Below are 19,968 nucleotides of genomic sequence, written 5' to 3'. Positions count from 1 at the left end.
ATAAAGTCCCAGCCAGAGACGAATAGCTGATCAAGATGATGGATTACATCCGAAATGGCGAAAAAGACCAGGAAAATCAGAAACCAGGAAGATAAAACATTTAACAAGGAATAGGGAACAATTATAAGTTATCTAAGAGAACACTGTAAACAACTAAAAACTTTGGTAGGATCATAGCAACACTTGTAATGTATGAAAAACCAAGGTTAAAAAAATCATGAATTTTTTAAGATAAATGGAGAAACGATCAGATGCAGTCGAAAAAGTTTGACAATGGAAACCATGGAGAGGTGGAGGAAATTCTAAGGGTTCAGATAATCCTATATGTTTATGTTTATGGTTAATGTTTAAATTCAAATGTATATTGTAAAACGGAATTTAAAACTGAATAAATAAAGCCATCCAAGTTGGCGGCCATCCTGTGGGAAGGAGTTCCGCAGTCTAACTGCGCTGAACAGAAAAAAACTTCATTTTCTCTGTCCCGAATCATCCGACATTCAGCTGCATCAAATGTCCGTGAATTCTCATGTTATGAGAGAGGGATTAATTGTTCCTCTATCTGCGTTCTCCATGCCGGTCATCATTTTATAAATTCCTGTCGTGTCTCTTCTTTTTCACCTTTTCTCCAAACGCTGCAGCCTTTCTTCCTCCATCTGCTTAACTGTTTTGGTGGCCCTTTCCCGAACTTGAGAGACAGGGAAAGAAGGAAGCAAAATGGTCGCAATTACAACGTTAGCATCCCAGCAAGCAAATCTCATAGCATGCCAAAGCCAGAACACAACACTCTCATGTCACACCAACTACCATGTATGGGAGAATAGATGCAATGTTGGACTTGCCAAGCTGGCCTGGGTTCAAATTCCTACCCAGCTACGAAGTTTAGTTGGGGGCGGAGGCGCTGCTAAATGAAGGCCACTCATCATCTCTGCTTAATCTACTTTGCAGGACTGTTTGGGAGGTGAATGAGATAAGCTCACCAGAACGTCATGCTGGAAGAACAAGAGTGAGTGTTTGACTGCCTTCCGGGCCCATAACAATCTCGCCGCTGCAATCATGTATTGAAATAATCTCCCATAGTCTTTTCCAAGTCCTTTTCCAAGTGTGTTTCCACTCCTAAAAGGAAAACGTTCTCGCTTCAATTGGATAGTAAAGGTAAAGGGACCCCTGAACATTAGGTCCAGTCGTGGCCGACTCTGGGGTTGCGGCGCTCATTTCGCTTTATTGGCCGAGGCAGCCGGCGTACAGCTTCCGGGTCATGTGGCCAGCATGACTAAGCCGCTTCTGGCGAACCAGAGCAGCGCACGGAAACGCCGTTTACCTTCCCGCCGGAGCGGTACCTATTTATCTACTTGCACTTTGACGTGCTTTCGAACTGCTAGGTTGGCAGGAGCAGGGACCGAGCAACGGGAGCTCACCCCGTCGCGGGGATTCGAACCGCCAACCTTCTGATCGGCCAGTCCTAGGCTCTGTGGTTTAACCCACAGCGCCACCCGCGTCCCACCTTCAGTTGGATATTAACCTTTAAAATCTGCTGCATCCACTCCTGGCTGCAGCTCCAACTTGCAATCTCTGCATTGCAGTTGTGCAAGAGAGCAAGAGGACAACTTGTTCTTTCCCCCCATAATTTTTAATTGATATTCATATAACAAATTCGATTCAGTTTCAGTGCAATATTCGCTTAACGTATTGAATTTTCATCCTTACTTCCATGTTCAAATTGATCTACTGCATTAAATGTAATACTTATTTCTGTAACATGCATCCTACATTATATTCCTTTATGACTCTATGATTCCTTTGCTTTTATTTCCAATCCTGGCTGCTATTATTATTATTATTTCATTTGACTATAATATTTTCCCATGTAGCCACAGCCTTTGTTCTAAAGCTCCCCCTTGTGGGCATTTGATGTCAAAGCCGCCACGCTGCTAACAGAAAAAGATTCCCTTGCCCACAGTAGTAGATACGATGGTCATCCGAACTGAATTCGCCCATTCCCGTCCATTTTAGCTCACTGATGCCCAGGATGTCAATATTTATTCTTGCCATCTCATTTTTGACCACATCCAACTTACCCAGGTTCATGGTTCTTACATTCCAGGTTCCTATGCAATATTTTTCTTTACAGCATTGGACTTTCCTTTCGCTTCCAGGCATATCTGCAACTGAGCGTCCTTTCGGCTTTGGCCCAGCCACTTCATCAGCTCTGAATCTACTTGGACTTGTCCTCCGCTCTTCCTCAGTAGCATGTTGGACGCCTTCCGATCTGAGGGGCTCATCTAACTACCAAACTTTTAGAAGACATCTGAAGGCAGCCCTGTTTAGGGAAACTTTTAATGTTTAATAGGTTATTGTACTTTAATATTTTGTTGGAAGCCGCCCAGAGTGGCTGGGGAAACTCAGCCAGATGGGCAGGGTATAAATTGTTGTTGTTGTTGTTGTTGTTGTTGTTGTTATACGTAAATCCAGCACTGCAGAGAAGTTACACAGACACCTAGAATCAAAGAGTTGTACGGGACACCCATGGGTCCTGTAGTCCAACCCCCCACATTGCAGGAATTCTGCCCACAGACCCCCACCTTGGGAGGAGAGGGGGGATGCTGCTCTTACAACAGTCTGGAATAAGGCCTGTTTGCAAGGGTAGTGGGGGCTGGTCCATGAGAGTGAATGGGGCGCTGCCCCACCAACCTCGGCCAGCCCCCACCTGCCTACGTCCTAGGGGTGCCCTGGCCGTCGGCTTCTTCCTCCTTAGTCTCAGTGCTGCCTTTTCGCAGGACTCAGAAGGGAAGAGGAGGGTGAAGTGAACTGGCACTGGCGCCCCCTACTATTGGCCTCCACCATTACACCCCCACTAGCCCCAGAGGACACCAGCGGCCACTGTACAAGGGTGATCAGCTGCAAAGGAGGAAGGGACGTTTTTGTTGGGATACTGCCAGGGAGACGGGGGCATCAGGCTGGCCCCCAGCTGGCTCCGGACGATCACCGGTCTCCCATGGAACAGCATCAGTCAACATGAGCCAACAGTGTGAGGCGGCAGCTAAAAAAGCCAATGCAATTCTGGGCTGCATCAATAGGAGTATAGCATCTAGATCAAGGGAAGTAATAGTGCCACTGTATTCTGCTCTGGTCAGACCTCACCTGGAGTACTGTGTCCAGTTCTGGGCACCACAGTTCAAGAAGGACACTGACAAACTGGAACGTGTCCAGAGGAGGGCAACCAAAATGGTCAAAGGCCTGGAAACAATGCCTTATGAGGAACAGCTAAGGGAGCTGGGCATGTTTAGCCTGGAGAAGAGGAGGTTAAGGGGTGATATGATAGCCATGTTCAAATATATAAAAGGATGTCACATAGAGGAGGGAGAAAGGTTGTTTTCTGCTGCTCCAGAGAAGCGGACATGGAGCAATGGATCCAAACTACAAGAAAGAAGATTCCACCTAAACATTAGGAAGAACTTCCTGACAGTAAGAGCTGTTTGACAGTGGAATTTGCTGCCAAGGAGTGTGGTGGAGTCTCCTACTTTGGAGGTCTTTAAGCAGAGGCTTGACAACCATATGTCAGGAGTGCTCTGATGGTGTTTCCTGCTTGGCAGGGGGTTGGACTCGATGGCCCTTGGGGTCTCTTCCAACTCTATGATTCTATGAATTAGCAAGCCCAGTTCAGCTACTGATTGATTGATTGTGTGACTGCAGAAATGGATAAAAGCCCCCCATCCAAACAATGACTATCATCAGTGTCGGTAAGCAAATAATAATAATTTTAATTTTTATCATCTACAATGCTGTCTTGTTTATTTTATAGTACAGTACATTGATTATTCTCCTGCCAACCTAGCAGTTCGAAAACACGTCAAAGTGCAAGTAGATAAATAGGTACCACTCCGGCGGGAAGGTAAACGGCATTTCCATGCGCTGCTCTGGTTCGCCAGAAGCGGCTTAGTCATGCTGGTCACATGACCCGGAAGCTGTACGCCGGCTCCCACAGCCAATAAAGCGAGATGAGCGCCACAACCCCAGAGTCAGCCACGACTGGACCTAATGGTCAGGGTTCCCTTTACCTTTTTACATTGATTATTGCTTTCATTTTATGGATCAATGATCTTGTTAGATAGTAAAATTCATGTTAAATTGCTGTTTTAGGGGTTGTTTATAAAAGTCTGGAATGGATTAATCCATTTTGCATTACCTTCTATGGGAAAGCGTGCCTTGGTTTTGGAACGCTTTGGTTTTGGAACGGACTTCCGGAACGGATTAAGTTTGAGAACCAAGGGACCACTGTATAAGAAAACCACACATTGGAGGCTTGTCATATATTGGCCACAGGGGGGCAGCACTCTTCCATTTATTCCCGCCTTTCTCCAGCTGGCTGATGAGAGAGGGAGAAAATATTTTCTCATCCACTCTCCCCATGCCAGGCATAATTTCATAAACTTCTATCATGTCAGCTCCTGCTCACACTTTCTCTAAATGAAAAAGTCCCAAATGCTGCGTCCTTTTCTCACGGGGGGAGTTGCAACACCCTGTGGATCATTTTGGCTGCCCTTTTCAGTACTGGAAGACGCAAGATTTACCCACTCTGGAAGAATGGCAGGCGAAGGTGATTGACTACATGGAACTGGCAGAAATGACTGGCAGAATCCGAGACCAGGGAGAAGAGTCGGTGGAAGAAGATTGGAAAAAAATTAAAGACTATCTACAGAAATACTGTAAAATTAATGAATGTTAAAAGGACGTTGGATTGGAAATAAGTGGTGTTAGTAAGAAGATTAATAAGAATATGTAAACTTGGATTGATAATGAAGGGAATTATATTTTTATCATAGTTTAAGATGCTGAATAAGGTTAAATGACAGAGGGCAAGAACTTGCTGAACTAAATATCTGAATTGGAATACAGAAAGGGAGGTGTGAGGAGGTCAAAAAACTAGTGAATAAGATACAATATTTGGAGGTATAATTTTTCTTTTTTCTTTTTTCTTGGGGTGGGTTGGTGCTTGTTATGACTTCCTTTTCTTTTTGGTAACTATCTTTCTGTTGAATATCTGTTTTGCTTTGTATTTCTTATTACTCTTGAATTCTTTTTTTTTCTGTGCTATGTATTTTATGTTTAAAATCTGTTTAAAATTTGTTTATGAAATTTAATAAATATATCATTTTGGCTGCCCTTTTCTTCACCTTCTCCAACTCTACGTTATCCTTTTTGCGGTGAGGCGACCAGAACAGTACGCAGTAATACAAACACAGCCGCCTCGTAGACTTGCTCGATAATAATTTATAACAATAATTTATTATTTGTACCTCACCCATATGGCTGGGTTTCCCCAGCCACTCTGGGCAGCTTCCACAAAGACCAAAAATACACTAGTACGTCATACATTTAAAACTTCCCTGAACAGGGCTGCCTTAAGATGTCTTCTGAATGTCAGGTAGTTGTTTATCTCTTTGACATCTAATGGGAGGGTGTTCCACAGGGCGGGTGCCACCACTGAGAAGGCCCTCTGCCTAGTTCCCTGTAGCTTTGCTTCTTGCAATGAGGGAACCGCCAGAAGGCCCTCGGAGGTGGATCTCTGTGTCCGGGCAGAACGATGGAGGTGGAGACGCTCCTTCAGGTATACTGGGCCGAGGCCATTTAGGGCTTTAAAGGTCGGCACCAACACTTTGAATTGTCCCCGGAAACATACTGGGAGCCAATGTAGGTCTTTCAAGACCAGTGTTATGTGGTCTCGGCGGCCGCTCCCAGTCACCAGTCTAGCTGCCGCATTCTGGATTAGTTGTAGTTTCCGGGTCACCTTCAAAGGTAGCCCCACGTAGAGCGCATTGCAGTAGTCCAAGCGGGAGATAACTAGAGCATGCACCACTCTGGCGAGACGGTTGCTCAATGCAACGTTATGCAGCCAACCTGCAAGCGAATCAGGATGGATGCGCAGAAAACGGGTCACTTGGAAGCAGGGTGGATTTGTTTTTGTTTTTTAATTTAATTCTTATTGAAAATTTTATTTACAACATCACATAACCCCCCCAACCCTCCCAATACAGAAATACAATGAGCATAACATACAACAATACAAACAACCAAATAAAAGACTTCCTTTATCCTGTATCTGGCCTCCTTATTTACTTCTTATAAGCTGCTTCCTTTATGAATAATTATTAAGATTTTTCTAATTATAACTTAAATATCCACAAAGTCTCCTGCAGACATTAATCGAAACAAGTCCAGGTATGTATTTTAGGGACTGTTTTGTGAAGTATTCTCTGCATTTCCCCCATGCTTTTCGAAACTCTTGTCTAGTGTGATCGCTAATTGCCTCTGTTAACTAGCCAGTTCAACAGTTTGTCTTGCCATTCCCTTTTTGTTGGCACAGTTTCTTTTTTCCAGTTTTTAGCAATTAGGATCCTTGCCGCTCCTGTGGCATAGAGGAATACTTTCTGATCTTCTCTTGCTATACCTGTGTCTGTTATCCCTTGTAGAAAAGCTTTTGTATTTTTCATAAAGTTATGCTTAAACATTTTTTTAAGCTCATTATACACTGTGTTCCAGAAGCTTTTGATTTTTTCACAGGCAGTCTCCCTCATTGAACAGGTTGACAGATTTGATTTACCGTATTTTTTGATCTATAAGACTCACTTTTTCCCTCTTAAAAAGTAAGGGGAGATGTGTGTGCGTCTTATGGAGCGAATGCAGGCTGCGCAGCTATCCCAGTAGCCAGAACAGCAAGAGGGATTGCTGCTTTCACTGCACAGCGATCCCTCTTGCTGTTCTGGCTTCTGAGATTCAGAATATTATTTTTCTTGTTTTCCTCCTCCAAAAACTAGGTGTGTCTTGTAGTCTGGTGCGTCTTATAGAGCGAAAAATATGGTAAATCGCAATTTAAATCACTAGTCAGTAAGACTTGATTTAAATCTTTTTTTTTTTTTTTTTTTTTTTTACAGAAAGACTTGTTCTTGCTAGTATAATCTTAATTTTACAACCAGATGGAGGTTTCATTTTGGGGATGATAAATTTTCAGAGTAGTTTTTACTGTTAAGTCAAAAATGACTGATTCGGGTTTGCATTAGATGACCCTCAGGGCGCCATTCCAACCCTACAATTCTATGGTTCAAGTGTAAAAGCATGTCTATATTTTGGGATAATAAGTTTGTGCAGATATGGGGCCAGAGAATCAAAATGGAGAGGTGGAAAATGAACATACCAAGGGCAGAATTTCCTTATAGTAGCCAGGTTGTTCTGATGCTCGATATCTTTTAGATATTGACCAATTAGACTATTTGCTTTAGTAGGGCCCATTTTATGGATCAATGATCTCGTTAGATAGTAAAATTCATGTTAGATTGCTGTTTTGGTGTTGTTTATAAAAGTCTGGAACGGATTGATCTGTTTTGCATTACTTTCTATGGGAAAGTGCGCCTTGGTTTTGGAATGCTTTGGTTTTGGAACGGACTTACGGAACGGATTAAGTTTGAAAACCAAGGTAGCACTGTATATCCGTTTCTATAATCCCTAAAAGAAAAGCTTTGGGTGTGATAGCAGTTTTATCACTGCACCCCTAGGAGGTCAGAGTGAAAATGGCAGATCTGGCCTTGAGATCTGGTAGCCCTATGCTAAGATGGCTTCTCAAATGGCCACCAGGAAGTGGGTCGCATCTGAACACAGATCCGAACACAGAGCCCGTCACCGGGTCTCGTTTTTAGCTGTGATGTGTCCGAAAAGGTTGCAGAGGAAACTTTGGCAACAAGACGTCTGGAAGGCACCAATGCCCATATCCATGTTCAGATTCGGGCAGCTCGGCGAACACTTCTTGGTGATTCTCTTTCTGACGGTCAAGAAGCCTTCAAAATGGAAAGGGGAAGAGAAGGGGAAAGCGTTATTCTACTGGCCCCACCTGGGTTGCAAGGAGAAAACAGTTTACAGGTTAATATGAGGAATAAAAAATGTGTTGCTTTTTTTCCAGGGACCAAAAGGAAAAGGTTGCTTGCTTGCCTTTTCAAAAGGTCAAATGGTTGCTCCAGTTAGACAACCGCGGACTTGCTTAAAACTTTAGAAGCTTGTGGTTAGAACACCTGAAAAACTGGGCAGCTTGCAACTTATCTGCATGTGTCTGTTGGGAAAACGCCCCCGGGATGGGTGCCAACTTCCCAAGACACCGGGGCTTCTCTCCGGTGGTCACTCTCTGGCTGGAATCCTCCCTCCCTCAGAGAGACCGGCAATAAGTGACCCCTCCCTCCTGAGAGGAGCATACCAATCTTCTGGCATTCCATGACAGAAGAAAGAGACAGTCCGTAGTAAAACTCACTACAGTGGTGCCTCGCAAGATGAAATTAATTCGTTCCGCAAGTTTTTTCTTCTTGTGAGTTTTTTGTCTTGCGAAGCACGGTTTCCCATAGGAATGCATTGAAAATCAATCAATGCATTCCTATGGAGACCGTCCGGGGACAGTGGGGAAGCGCCGCGGGCCTTCCCCTCTGTCCCCGGACCTGTTTTAAAGCAAGGGAAGGGGCAGCGGGGAGAATCGCTTCTCCCCGTTGCCGCCCCTTTGTTCAAAAGGGGTCCGGGGACAGAGGGGAAGGCGCGTGCCCGCCTTCCCCTCTGTCCCCGGAGATTGCGGGGCTGGCAACAGGGAGAAGCAATCTTCTCCCTGCCGCCCCTTGCTTCAAAAGAGGTCCGGGGTGTGGGGGCAAGCTTCGTTTTGTGAAGCAAGCCCATAGGTAAATTCGTCTTGCGAAGCAACTCGAAAACGAAAAAACCTTTTATCTTGCGAGTTTTTCGTCTCGCGAGGCGTTCGTCTTGCGGGGCACCACTGTACTATATTAAGACTGTACATGGAGCTAATACAAGCATGTCTGCTCTCCTGAGCAGCTACGGCTCAACTCCCAACTTCTACCTCAGAAGTGAAAGTACGTTCTCAAGTTACACTGAGAACTCAGCTGTTGCATGTATAGCTGTAGTTAACAACTCAAGCCAGGTTCAAGGTTTGTCCAAGTCAGAGACAAAGCCACCCCTGGAGGTAGCAAGGCGCAACACAATTCTCCCTAACCAAGGTAGATCAGAAGCTCTAGTTCCTTGGAAGACAGGTAACCAGAGATTTGAACTGGTGGATCCAGTCGTAGGTAGTTCCAAAGATGGAGCTGGGACAACAGGGGTTTATTATGTGTATAACAACTGTTTGTTTTTCTCTCTTGATGCTGCACTTGTTTTCGCAGCTAGTGTTGCCTCAAATGGGGGAGGATGTTGGGATTTGAGTTCCCACCAGCTGCGTTACACTAGCTGGGACTTCCTGTCTCATGCTCAGAGACATCACATGATGTCTACAATGTGCTGCTTCCTCACAGCTGGTGGGAACTCAAATCCCAACATCGTCAGCAGATGGAAAACCCGCTCAGAATGTGGCTTTATCGCTTGAGTCAATGTGTAAAACACCTGAAAGCATGAACAATGACCGCTCCCCACATTAAATGGGGGGCGCCCTTTGCGTGGTCATGCACAACCCCCTGGACCCTAAGCGGCACCATTAATTAGCAGAGGCTTGGCTTCGCCTTCCCCAGGTGGGATACCTGGAGGTCAGATTATCCGGGATCACTGTCTACGTCGTTATTCACTTACTACTTTGGCACCATAAACGCCTAAAAAGTTTTACCGCTTAGCCAACAGGAAAACATCTATTACTTTGTTTCAGCTATAGATTTATTATACAGTGGTACCTCGGGTTACATACACTTCAGGTTACATATGCTTCAGGTTACACACTCCGCTAACCCAGAAATAGTGCTTCAGGTTAAGAACTTTGCTTCACGATGAGAACAGAAATTGTGCTCCGGCGGCGCGGCAGCAGCGGGAGGCCCCATTAGCTAAAGTGTTGCTTCAGGTTAAGAACAGTTTCAGGTTAAATATGGACCTCCGGAACGAATTAAGTACTTAACCCGAGGTACCACTGTACTTCTATGGACTTTCAAAGATTAACAGACATGTGTTCATTTGATTTCAAACATATTAGAAAATTTACAAGTGTACACATTTTGTACCAAATTATGTCTATTATTGTCAGGGGTTTAGGAGCAGAGGCAAGGGCAAGGGAGGAAACAGAGAGCGAAGGGGAGGAGGCAGAAGAAAAGATGAGTGATGACGACGACCCGAGATCTCCGAGTCTTTCCAGTGAATCAGAGGATTCACAGAAAGGAGCACCAGTGGCCAGGGCAAGGGGGGAGTCTAGGGGGGCACCCCAGGAAGATAGAGCCAGAGGGGACTCAGAGGAGAGCAGTTGGAAATCGGGACCAGCGTCACCGCCAGAGAGCAGGGAAGAGGAAGGGAGCCAGGGGGCAAGCGCCGGCAGCTCACAACAGGAGGGAGGACACGAGTCAGGAGTGGCCACACCTCCATCGGGGAGCGAAGAGACGGTTAGACGGAAGGTGGAAGGTTGGGCGCGCGCGCCAAGTTCAAATGCACCGGAAGGCGGCGCAGGAGGCAGCCCGGAAAGGGAGCCAGGTCCTAAAGCCCAGCGCAAGGAGACAGGAGGGTCCGGGGGGTCAGCGTCAGAAGAATCCCGGAGGGAGGAGACCCCGGGGGGCAGAGGGACCCAGAGGAGAATAGTCAGGCGGAAAAGGTGGAGCAGGGCGAGGATATTAAGTTGGTGCGCAAGGGGCGGAGACTCAGACGGAGCTTCGCCGATCTAGCTACTAGACGTAGAGTTGCACGCAGCAGCTTGAGGATGGAAACTGTAACTCAATAAAGACTTTTACTTAATGATCGCTGGCTAGCGTGATCCTCTGTGAGCTAGGATCTTCAAGCAGCTCTGACAATTATGCAATAAGAATTGCAGTGCGATCTAGTATACTGGTCATTGTGTTACTTGTTTTGTTTTGTTTTGTTAGTTGCCCAATCCTGCCTGGGGAGGTGTTGCCAAGGTGATCAGGCCAGGTAGGGGGAGGGACTACCTGCCCACACAATAGGGGGAGGATCTTACCTGGGAATCGTCAGTTGGCTCCAGAGCTTCTCCCACCCTACCCACCCTCAGTTAAGACTTCTTTTGCAGGTTAACCGTTTCTCCACAGGTACTCTGGCTCTGCTACGTCAAGGTCGCTGTTAAAGGGCCAGAAAGGAAATCTCCTGCATTGGCAGGTTTGACTTTCCCGTAGCAAAATGTCACAACTTTGGCGGTATCAGGCCTTGGGCGGAATCCTTTAGTCTATCTTCCCTAAATGGGGGTGGGCATGTAGCAGTGACCCATGCCCCCCTTCTTTTTGCAGCAGCGATTCCCCGTTAAAGGGGTTGTTTGAGGGGAGGCATTGGCCGTACACCTAGAGGTCGTCATTGCTCTCCCCTGCGACGGCGGCGTAACAAGGGCGGGCTCTCTCTGCTTGAACATATGTTCTCCAGAGCCAGCCCATCCCTCCCACACACTTTGGATAACCCTGATGTTCCCCAGATCCCCGTTGGGGGACTGGGAGGGATAAACGCCCAATGCCTGAGCCAAGGTCTACTCACATCTGAAACATAATAAAGTTGTGGCCAATTTTAATCCCATAGCACATTGTCTTGAGTCGTTATTCCACACGGAGGCCACCCAGGGTTTGGGGGACTCCGCCTGTCCATGCAAAAATAATCATGAGTGGTGGTCGTGAAATTCAGAGGAATGGGAGATGACAACAAAGGCATGGATTTTAGTATTTTAATTACCATATTTTTCGCTCTATAAGACGCACCAGACCATAAGACGCACCTAGTTTTTGGAGGAGGAAAACAAGAAAAAAAATATTCTGAATCCCAGAAGCCAGAACAGCAAGAGGGAGCGCTGCGCAGCTGTTCTGGCTTCAGGGATAGCCGTGCGAAGCCTCTTCAGGGCAGCAGGATGAAGGCTCCCCCTGCCCCGAAGAGGCTTCGTGCGGCTAAGCCGGAAGCTAGAACAGAGAGAGGGAGCGCTGCGCAGTGATCCCTCTCACTATTCTGGCTTCTGGGATAGCTGCGCAGCCTGCATTTGCTCCATAAGACGCACACACATTGCCCCTTACTTTTTAGGAGGGGGAAAGTGTGTCTTATAGAGCGAAAAATACGGTAGGTGGTGGTGATAGGCTGTAAACCCTGCACGTCCCCAGCCAATGGGGAGCAGAGAAGAGAACCTTGTATTCGAGGATCGGTGATATAAGCTTGTGTTTTGCTAGATTTGGATGTGCCTGATTTCGGGCTCCTGTTCTTGCAAGAATGCTGTTGCAATCAATAAATTCTTTGCTGCTTCACCAATTTTGTTCAGACTTTATTTTCAAGGGTCCCAGGACACTGAGACTTGTGACCTGCATTTCATATCTCACAGTTAACTAAAGTTGCCCGAAACCGCAGGAGGGGAGAGTTGCTCTTGCACTCAGATTCCCATTGGGACATCTGGTTGGTCCCTGTAAGAGGATGCCGCACTAGATGGCCCCTGATCCAGCAGGGTCTTCTCATGTTTTTATGTGCTGGATAAAAACAGGCCTTCCAAAACCACTGCCCTGTTTGCCAGTAGTAGATGCGGGGAAATCAGCAATCTCCTGGGCTAGGCAATTAAAAGCTTTCCATTGCTGGTGGTTGGTGGGGCAGTCTTAAACAGAAAAGGAGGGTTCTTCCACAGCCCTGTTACCTTGAGCTGGAATTTGGCAAGGATTGACAGTTTCTGCAAAAAGGGCTAGATTTCAGGGCAGGACACCAGGATCTCAGTTACCAGGTGGGTCCCAAATGCCACCCCTCCTGAGAATGTTTGTTTGTTTGGACAAAGTAAATAAATAAAATAAAAATGTGCACCTCACCACCGAGACCATTCCATTGTAGTTATCCAACCTCCCGCAATTTTAACACCTCTTGCAATGGTTTGACCCCTTTCCGCTTTAACAGTACAAAATCTACAAACACCTTCCATATTTCCTCAAAATCATTTCTCCTGCATATTCCCCATCTTACCTTAATGGCACATGTTAATTTATCATTACTAGCTATACCCCACACCTCTTTATACCATTCTTCCTTTTTATATTCTGCTTGCCCCTTCCACTGCCTAGCTATAATAATTTGTGCAGCTGTCAATAAATTTGTGAGCGAGTCCTTCATAGCCTGCAAACCTTCCATACCTGTCAGGGAACTGACATCGGAGCTAGAGGCGGAGGGAAGGCTCTCAAATGATGCTGGAGAAGGGCCCAGCAGGGAGAGAGGCAGCTCCGCAGATGGGGAAGCAAATCAGCGCAACACCAGGGATATAGAGGGGCTGATGGTGGAATCGGTGAGAGGGCTCCAGGACTCTTCACCGGACACCAGCGGGGAGAGCACGGGTCCTCCGCTACCCACGCCCACCCTGCGCAGAAGACTTCCGCGCAGAGAGAGTAGGAGGAGACTGGGTGTCAAACAACTTTTATGTTGGAAAAGATTTAAGAAACGCCCACTGACGGATTCTGCTAGCGACTGAGGCAGCCACGAAGTGAAGGGCTGCCCAGACTGAAAGGTTTAGCAAGGCAACAAAGACTGGAGAGGCAGCAACTTACGCACGAGCAACCCATACACATTACAATACCCATTGTAAATTGATAATAATGCTACCTCTGGACTTTCGGTCAGCTTTAACCCAGTGATTTCTGTTATCTCCTTAAAAACCTTTTGCGGAAAAAAATATTGTACATATTTACACGCCCACCACATGTGAAGATAATTCCCTGTTTTCTGGCATCGATCCTGGAACATTCTGCCCGAAAAGCACATGACCAAATGTTGCTTTGTTGAATCCTGACAAGACAGAAGTACTGTTTTGGGGGGACAAGAGGAAGGCAGGTGTGGAGGATTCCCTGGTACTAAAGGGGTAACTGTGTCCCTGAAGGACCAGGTGCGCAGCCTGGGAGTCATTCTGGACTCACAGCTGTCCGTGGAGGCACACGTCAATTCTGTGTCCAGGGCAGCTGTTTATCAGCTCCATCTGGTACGCAGGATGAGACCCTACCGGCCCATGGACTGTCTCACCAGAGTGGTGCATGTTCTGGTTATCTCCTGCTTGGACTACTGCAATGCGCTCTACGTGGGGCTACCTTTGAAGGTGACCCGGAAACTGCAATTAATCCAGAATGCGGCAGCTAGGCTGGTGATTGGGGTGGCTGCCAACACCATATAACACCGGTCTTGAAAGACCTACACTGGCTCCCAGTACGTTTCCGAGCAAAATTCAAAGTGTTGGTGCTGAACTTTAAAGCCCTAAATGGCCTCGGCCCAGTATACCTGAAGGAGCATCTACACCCGCATCGTTCTGCCCGGACGCTGAGGTCCAGCTCCAAGGGCCTTCTGGTGGTTCCCTCACTGCCAGAAGCCAAGTTACAGGGAAACAGGCAGAGGGCCTTCTCAGTGATGGCACCCACCCTGTGGAACGCCCTCCCACCAGATGCCAAAGAGAAAAACAACTACCAGACTTTTAGAAGACATCTGAAGGCAGCCCTGTTTAGGGAAGCTTTTAATGTTGAATAGACTATTGTATTTTAATATTCTGTTGGAAGCCGCCCAGAGTGCGATAATAATAATTATTATTATTATTGTTGTTGTTGTTGTTGTTGTTGCTTTCGCTGCAACATTTAGAGCTTTAAAAATGGGTTAATTGTCCTGCTGAACTGGAAACCTGCTTTCAACTTACCAATCCTGAAAGAGGCGACTGTGGTCACGCAGTGCTTGTCATTCTCCGAGCACTTGACGGCCTTCAGGCAAGACCAGTTGCTGGACGATGGTTCGCATGTGTCAGGGGTTTAGGAGCAGAAGCACGGGCAAGGGAGGAAACAGAGAGCGAAGGGGAGGAGGCAGAAGAAAAGATGAGTGACGACGACGACCCGAGATCTCCTAGTCTTTCCAGTGAATCAGAGGATTCACAGAAAGGAGCACCAGTGGCGAGGGCCAGGGGGGAGTCTAGGGGGGCACCCCAGGAAGACAGAGCCAGAGAGGACTCAGGGGGGAGCAGCTGGAAATCGGGACCAGCGTCACCGCCAGGAAGCAGGGAAGAGGAAGGGAGCCAGGGGGGAAACGCTGGCAGCTCACCACAGGAGGGAGGACATGAGTCAGGAGTGGCCACACCTCCACAGGAGGGAGGACATGAGTCGGGGATGGCCACACCTCCATCGGGGAGCGAAGAAACGGTTGAGAGGAAAGTGGAAGGTTGGGCGCGCGCGCCAAGTTCAAATGCAGAGGAAGGCGGCGCAGTAAGCAGCCCCGAAAGAGAGCCAGGTCCTAAAGCCCGGCGCAAGGAGGCAGGAGGGTCTGGGTCAGCGTCAGAAGAATCCCGGAAGGAAGAAGCCCCGGGGGGTAGAGGGACCCAGAGGAGGACAGTCAGGAGGAAAAGGTGGAGCAAGACTAGGATATTAAGTTGGTGCACACAGGGCGGAGACTCAGACGGAGCCTCGCCGACCTAGCTACTAGGCGTAGAGTTGCGCGCAGCAGCGTGAGAATGGAAACTGTAATTCAATAAAGACTTTTACTTAATGACCGCTGGCTAGCGTGATCCTCTGTGAGCTAGGATCTTCAAGCAGCTCTGACAGCATGTGAAGCACATCAGTGGGTGAACTGGGGAAAGACAATGCAAGGAGTTATTAAATTAAAGCAAAAGCATGTTATGATACATTGGGAGAAAGATGTGGGACATAGTACAGTGGTACTTCCGGTTGCGAACGGGATCTGTTCCAGAGGTCCAACCATATCCCAAAGTTTTCTCAACCAGAGGACCACTTCTGTGCATGCGTGAGTGGCGAAACACTTCCGGGTTTCAGAAGCCTTGATTAAATTCTATCACTTACTGGATCCAGGGATTAGGGGGTCTGGCACCCAGTTTAACACCACAAACTCATAATAGTGCTTAGTGGGATGAGGTTCCCAGTTCAAGGACAAAGGGGTCATCTGTTCCTTTTCTCGGAGACTGTTCCACAAGTCCTTGTTGCACAAAATCCTATTTGAGGCAGAGACTTGAAGAAGAGTCGTTGAATTGTAGGGCTGGAGGGGCCTCCAAAGGTCATCCAATCCCCTGCAATATAGGTTCGCTGACAGATAGCCAGACAGATCACACACACACACACACACACACACACACACACACACTTAATACAGTATCCAGAGACTTATTGTAGTGATCTGGGTTTTACAACATCTTTGCGAGGAATGCTAGCAAATTCCTGCTGTCCACGAGAACGCAGGCAGGTGAGCTGGGCTGAGCTGGAAACGATTATCCCCATCCGTGCCTGAGGCTGCTCTGCGTTTCCTGAAAAACAGCCAAATTCCACCGTTCTTGGAATTAAGATTCCAAGCAATGGATCCAAACTACAATGGATCCAAACTACAAGAAAGAAGATTCCACCTAAACATTAGGAAGAACTTCCTGACAGTAAGAGCTGTTTGACAGTGGAATTTGCTGCCAAGGAGTGTGGTGGAGTCTCCTACTTTGGAGGTCTTTAAGCAGAGGCTTGACAACTATATGTCAGGAGTGCTCTGATGGTGTTTCCTGCTTGGCAGGGGGTTGGACTCAATGGCCCTTGTGGTCTCTTCCAACTCTATCATTCTATGATTCTATGATTCTAAGAGGGACTAGCAGCTTGTGCTGTCAAAGGCTTACCTTTGTTTATGCAGAGGAGGAGCAGCACGCAGAGAGGGACAAAGAAGCAGATCTTCATCTTCAAGGGATCTCCTTTGCCTTGAACTGGATCCTCTAGGGCTGATCATAAACTTTTGAGGTGTGCCGGGGCGATGGGCTGAGCAGGGGATGGGCTGAGCATCTGTACTCCTTCCCAGCTGGAAGGGAACGTCTGTGAACAATGGAATGTGGGAGGGTGACTCACAGGTGCTGTGCCTTCGGGAACAGCCCATCGCCAGGAGCAAGTGTTGCTTCCAGAAATCATTTGTTGCCTCGGCCCAGTAGACCTGAAGAAGCATCTCCACCCCCATCGTCCAGCCCGGACACTGAGATCCAGTGCTGAGGGCCTTCTGGCGGTTCCCTCCCTGCAAGAAGCCAAGTAACAGGGAACCAGGCAGAGGGCCTTCTCGGTGGTGGCACCCGCCCTGTGGAATGCCCTCCCATCAGATGTCAAAGAGAAGAACAACTACTAGACTTTTAGAAGACATCGGAAGGCAGCCCTCTTTAGGGAAGCTTTTAATGTTTGACCTTTTATTGTGTTTTTAATATCCTGTTGGAAGCTGCCCAGAGTGGCTGGGAAACCCAGCCAGATGGGCGGGGTATAAAAATAATAATAATAATAATAATAATAATAATAATAATAATAATAATAATAATAATATTGGGCGGCTTCCAACAAAACACTAAAATACAATAACCTATTAAACATTAAAAGCTTCCCTAAACAGGGCTGCCTTCAGATATCTTCTGAATATCTGTAGCGGGTGCCACTACCAAGAAGGCCCTCTGCCTGGTTCCCTGTAACTTGGCTTCTCGCAGCGAGGGATTATTATTATTCCTCAATAGACATTTAGACGCATTGCAAAGATCTTATTTTATTCTAGGTCTACACATGCTTCGTGAGCACTGCTATAGAAAAAGGAAGCTTCTATCATTCTTTGGAATTGTACCTGAAGGAGCGTCTCCACCCCCATCGTTCTGCCCGGACACTGAGGTCCAGTGCTGAGGGTCTTCTGGCGGTTCCCTCCCTGCGAGAAGCAAAGTTACAGGGAACCAGGCAGAGGGCCTTCCCAGTGGTGGCACCCGCCCTGTGGAACGCCCTCCCGTCAGATGTCAAAGAAATAAACAACTATCCAACTTTTAGAAGACATCTGAAGGCCGCCCTGTTTAGGGAAGTTTTTAATGCCTGATGTTTTATTGTGCTTTTAATTCTGTTGGAAGCCTCCCAGAGTTGTTGGGGAAACCCAGCCAGATGGGTGGGGTATACATAATAATAATATAGTAATAGTAGTAGTGGTAGTATTTATGTCCCACTCTTCCTCGCTAAGGGCTTAGGCCCCTCGTATTTACAGGACCGCCTCTCCTGGTATGCCCCACAGAGGAACTTAAGGTCCATGAATAATCATAGGTAAGAGATTCCAAAGGAAGTCAGACTATCCTCCACCAGGGCCAGGGCCTTCTCAGTGATGGCTCCGACCTGGTGGAATGCTCTGTCCCATGAGACCAGGGCCCTGCAGGATTTAACCTCCTTCCATTGGGCCTGTAAGACAGACAGAGCTATTCCACCTGGCTTCCAATATGAATTCAGCCTGATCTTTTATTCCCCTTCCTTCCCCCCCTCCCCTTTTTATGAAGATTACCCGCTCTGGGATGATCCTACAGCTAATTCTCCCCTGGTCTCCTCACTGGCCCAAATAGGACTAATTTAGCCAGCTAGCGCTGGTGATCATCTAATGTTTATTGGATGGATTTCCCCCCTAAATTGATTTTTGAATTCTGAATTTATTGTTATTCACGTTTCATACTGTATTTTATGCTGTTTTTTGTTGCATCAAGTGTTTTAAATTTGTTGTTAGCCGCCCTGAGCCTGGTTTTCTGAACCGGGAAGGGGTTGGGTATAAATAAAAAATTATTATTATTATTAGGCGTCAAAGTGTTTGAGATGGCTTCCACAGCATTTGGTCTAATTCCAAAGAATTGTAGAGTTGGAAGGGGTCCCATGTGTCATCTAGCCCAGCCCTCTGCAGTGCAGGAGTCATGGCTAAAGCATCCTTATTGTGTTAGAAACACGGTGACTCGGGACTCTCAGCTTCCCGTGATGAAGGGCTGAGGATTGCAGAGGTCGTTTTGTGGTATTATGGCAGAGGACGAAGCTTTTGAATAAATGTGTTTTTTTAATTAAATATAGAAGTGTCAGCTCCTACAGGCCAAACAAGTGTCTTGATTCAGTATAGCTCAAGGCTGCTTTCAAATCTCGTTTTTGAAATGTACAAAAAAAAAATGTAATTGCTTTGATTTAGGCCATGTAATTATAAAACACACATGCTTTGGGTATGTTTCATGATTGACTCAGTAAATATGCTATCCTTATTCACTGGCAAGTGTGATTGAAAAAGCAAATTTTTATTTCATTTTTCTGGTTGTTGTTGTTGTTGTTTTTGCTGTACCTGCCTGTCATTATTAAAACTCGTCGAAGTTAAAGAATAAAATAAAATAAAATGCCCAGTAGCACCTTGTAGACCAACTAAAAAAAGCTTATACGAAAGCTTATGCCAGAACAAACTTGTTGTTGTTTAGTCGTTTAGTCGTGTCCGACTCTTTGTGACCCCGTGGACCAGAGCACGCCAGGCCCTCCTGTCTTCCACTGCCTCCCGCAGTTTGGTCAGACTCATGTTTGTAGCTTCGAGAACACTGTCCAACCATCTTGTCCTCTGTCGTCCCCTTCTCCTTGTGCCCTCCATCTTTCCCAACATCAGGGTCTTTTCCAGGGAGTCTTCTCTTCTCATGAGGTGGCCAAAGTCTTGGAGCCTCAGCTTCAGGATCTGTCCTTCCAGTGAGCCCTCAGGGCTGATTTCCTTCAGAATGGATAGGTTTGATCTTCTTGCAGTCCATGGGACTCTCAAGAGTTTCCTCCAGCACCAGAATTCAAAAGCATCCATTCTTCGGCGTTCAGCCTTCTTTATGGTCCAGCTCTCACTTCCATACATCACTACTGGGAAAACCATAGCTTTTACGGACCTTTGTTGGCAAGGTGATGTCTCTAAGATGCTGTCTAGGTTTGTCATTGCTTTTCTCCCAAGAAGCAGGCATCTTGGGAGAACAAACTTAGTTGGTCAATAAGGTGCTACTGGACAATTTTTAATTTTTTTTATTTTTATTTCGACTGCGTTGGACCAACACAGCTACCTACCTAAAAATTAAAAAATAAAGAATTTGAAGGAAAGGATCTCCAGGTGATAAAACATTTCATCGTAGCTGTGACTCGGAGCCTCTATGGAACCTCCATGTTTAGGAACAGTGTATGTCTGAATGTCGTTCGCCGGATGTGGCGAACGGGCAGAGAACCCTCTTGCCTTGATTCCCTGCTTGCCGCT

At 46.7% G+C, this 19,968-nt stretch overlaps 1 protein-coding gene across 1 annotated transcript; it reads right to left on the bottom strand.

Annotated features, from left to right (window-relative positions):
• Window positions 1-6,863: 6,863 nt before the first annotated feature.
• Window positions 6,864-16,775, bottom strand: LOC310713224 (lymphocyte antigen 6E-like). Its single transcript, XM_083517114.1, has 4 exons — window positions 16,577-16,775; window positions 15,519-15,537; window positions 14,621-14,721; window positions 6,864-7,826 (listed from the first exon to the last, which is right to left on the bottom strand). The coding sequence occupies exons 1-4, from the start codon at window positions 16,632-16,634 to the stop codon at window positions 7,669-7,671; spliced, it is 336 nt and encodes a 111-aa protein (XP_083373240.1). The 5' UTR covers window positions 16,635-16,775; the 3' UTR covers window positions 6,864-7,668.
• Between the last annotated feature and the right edge of the window lie 3,193 nt (window positions 16,776-19,968).

This window comes from Podarcis liolepis, assembly GCF_965112155.1.
Source record: "Podarcis liolepis genome assembly, chromosome: 8".
Taxonomy (NCBI): domain Eukaryota; kingdom Metazoa; phylum Chordata; class Lepidosauria; order Squamata; family Lacertidae; genus Podarcis; species Podarcis liolepis.
The sequence above is the reverse complement of the archived record's forward strand: the minus strand, read 5'-3'. Positions and strand labels throughout refer to the sequence as shown.